The sequence below is a fragment of the Osmerus mordax genome, chromosome 1 (assembly GCF_038355195.1).
Source record: "Osmerus mordax isolate fOsmMor3 chromosome 1, fOsmMor3.pri, whole genome shotgun sequence".
NCBI lineage: Eukaryota > Metazoa > Chordata > Actinopteri > Osmeriformes > Osmeridae > Osmerus > Osmerus mordax.
Genome location: NC_090050.1, coordinates 21,771,408 through 21,773,849, shown reverse-complemented (window position 1 = coordinate 21,773,849; position 2,442 = coordinate 21,771,408). Strand labels below are relative to the sequence as shown.

The following is a 2,442-nucleotide window of genomic DNA, read 5'->3' as shown; positions in this document are numbered from 1 at the left end:
GCTGTCATTTATATTTGCCCGAGGAAGAAAATGGAGGATGAAAAATTGTTAAGTGAACACAGGTGTGTTTCAGAAATATTGGAGTCCTATCTGGTCTCCAGCTTTATCTGCCACGCAGTACAGGAGTAGGCCTGTGCCTACTTGCGTCAGATGCCCAGTTCTCGCGCCTTGCTTTCTCACTTTATCTCTAAAGTGTGGCTTTAGGCCAGTGAGTTGAGCAGGCAAGACCTGGCCTCAGTCCGCTCTCAGTGAGTCGCTGTCCAGTTGCTGTGTGCTGCCCTTTGAGCCTGCTAGTCTGGGGTCAGTCACAGTCTGCTGCTGGCCACTTTGGGGCTTCTTAGCATGTCCCAGAAATATTTCCCCCGGTAGTGCTTAGGAAAAGAAGGACTCGCATTATGTCCAGGGGCCTAGCTCTCAGAGAGGGTAACTTGAGACTATTTCGTCAGTTTTTTTTTTGTCTTTACGTTTGTCTTTTCACAGCTATTTTTTTTTTGTCGAAAACCACCACCAACCAAAATCTGCTTCTCTCTTTTATTTCGCAGACTTTGGTATGCTCGATCTCTTACGTTTAAAAGAATGTGCCTCGCTGAAATACAATAATAACCCCCCTTTCTGTAATTTCTTTCCAGTGGCCGTCTCGCCAGACAATATTTCTCTCCTTCTCCCCTGACTGTCCCTGCCTGTTGGTAATCTATAAACCAGATGGAAACAGTAAAAATCAAATGGAACATTATTTCTGGCACTGACTCACTGGTATACCTTCACTCAACGTCCCTCCTCCATACCTTATATATCCTAAACGATCATTATAATCGATTTCAATATAACTTCCGATTTCCAACTTTCTAAAGTAAACACGGCAAACATTGAACTGGAATGATATTAAGGTCATTTGTATCCCTTATGATGTGGATATTCGTGTAATAATTCCGAAATGATTTGGGCATCTCCGTTATTACTCCATCATTCCGCTCCAACAAGCCTGGATTCGCCTCGGTGCCCTCTGACAGCGATGGAATGCTAACGCTTTTCCCTGAAGGCCCTTGAGCCTGACCACCTTTGGCTGTTTGGTCCTCTCAACGATGTGGATCTGGAGTTAAAAAATGAGTCTGTAGAAGCGCTCTCGGAATGTCTCCAAAGTACCCGCAGGTGTCCGGCGCTTTCGACTTGTGAGAGTAGGTGGGGGAGCTGTATCCACTCGTCAGCACTCAGAAGGCTACAGTAGGCTATGTGGCACAGGAGCTTCCGTGGGCTACCACTTTACGCATTCACAAAAGTAACTGGACTTGAACAATCGGATTAAACCGAAGCGAGTCGAAAAAACCTATCTCCTTGTGTCTGCCTAGAATACCGCATGGCGCGTCACTTTAAGAAGTGAAGTGTCTGCTTCACTTGACTATTCTATCCACTTTTACGCACACCATTGAAATAACCCACCAAATAAGATTCACAAATCACTATTTGCTTACACACTTAAAAATCTATTGTACACAGTGAATAGTGTAGACATTTACTCAGACCTTTGCCACAGCGGTGGTGCAAATTCTGTGCGTAACAGTAAACTAACTTAATACCAAATCACAATATATGAGATAACAATTGACTACAACCTAAAACAAATGCACAGTGCTTATGCGACTCAACCGTGTGCACATTAGTTTGACAGGTACCGCACAGTCAAGGAGAACGCTTTCCATTGCATCTAATGATGTTAATTTACCGTTAATTAAAAATACATCGAATCTTTAAGGAAAATAAACTGCCACTTACGATCGTCTTCCTCTTGACATTTGACAACGGCTAATAGAACGACTTGGGTTGCTACAAGTAGCAGTACAGTCCTCGAATCCACAAAGCTGAACATGTCTAAAGATTAGACATGCAGGGCCTTTGGGGGAGAAAAAGAAGGGAGGAAGGGAGCGGACGCTTCTCTTAGTATTTCAGTGTGTGTTCCCAGTTACAACCCCGAACCATACATTCAACCTTCCAAAAACGATGGGGAATCCAGTGCTAGACCCCTGCAGAAACTGAGTAGGCTACCGACCGCTCAAGGCCAGGCACTGTAGTTTTATGTCCCTGCTCCCTTCAATGAATCTTCGTATATTCCCAAATATCAGGCCAGCCCCTACCCCCTGTCAAGCTGAAATCTGAGCCCCGGTTTCCCTCCCATTCTGTCTCCCAAATCCTATTCTCCGAGACCCCTCCTTCATGTGTGCTACTGAAAAGGGGTACCCAAAAAGCGGAGAAAAAAAAAAGTTTTTGCTTCAACTTTACGACCCTCCCCCTCTCGCCGCTCGCTGCACCGTTCAGTCCATTCCGCTGTGCACACAGCAGAGAGCACCGCTAGATTGGAGTTCTCATCTATAGCGTACCATATTCCCACTCATTTATCATGATTCGTGCCTAATTACGATGTTTCTCAATGACCTGCAGTGAATGCAA

The 2,442-nt window shown here is 45.0% G+C and overlaps 1 protein-coding gene across 1 annotated transcript in view; it reads right to left on the bottom strand.

The window, feature by feature from the left end:
- The window catches only part of col2a1b (collagen, type II, alpha 1b), a 43,354-nt gene extending 41,372 nt beyond the window's left edge, over positions 1-1,982 (bottom strand). Inside the window, exon 1 of the mRNA XM_067239369.1 lies at positions 1,771-1,982. Coding sequence (XP_067095470.1) covers positions 1,771-1,864 — 94 coding nt within the window. The 5' untranslated portion in view covers positions 1,865-1,982. The remainder of the gene's footprint in view (positions 1-1,770) is intronic.
- Positions 1,983-2,442: the final 460 nt, after the last annotated feature.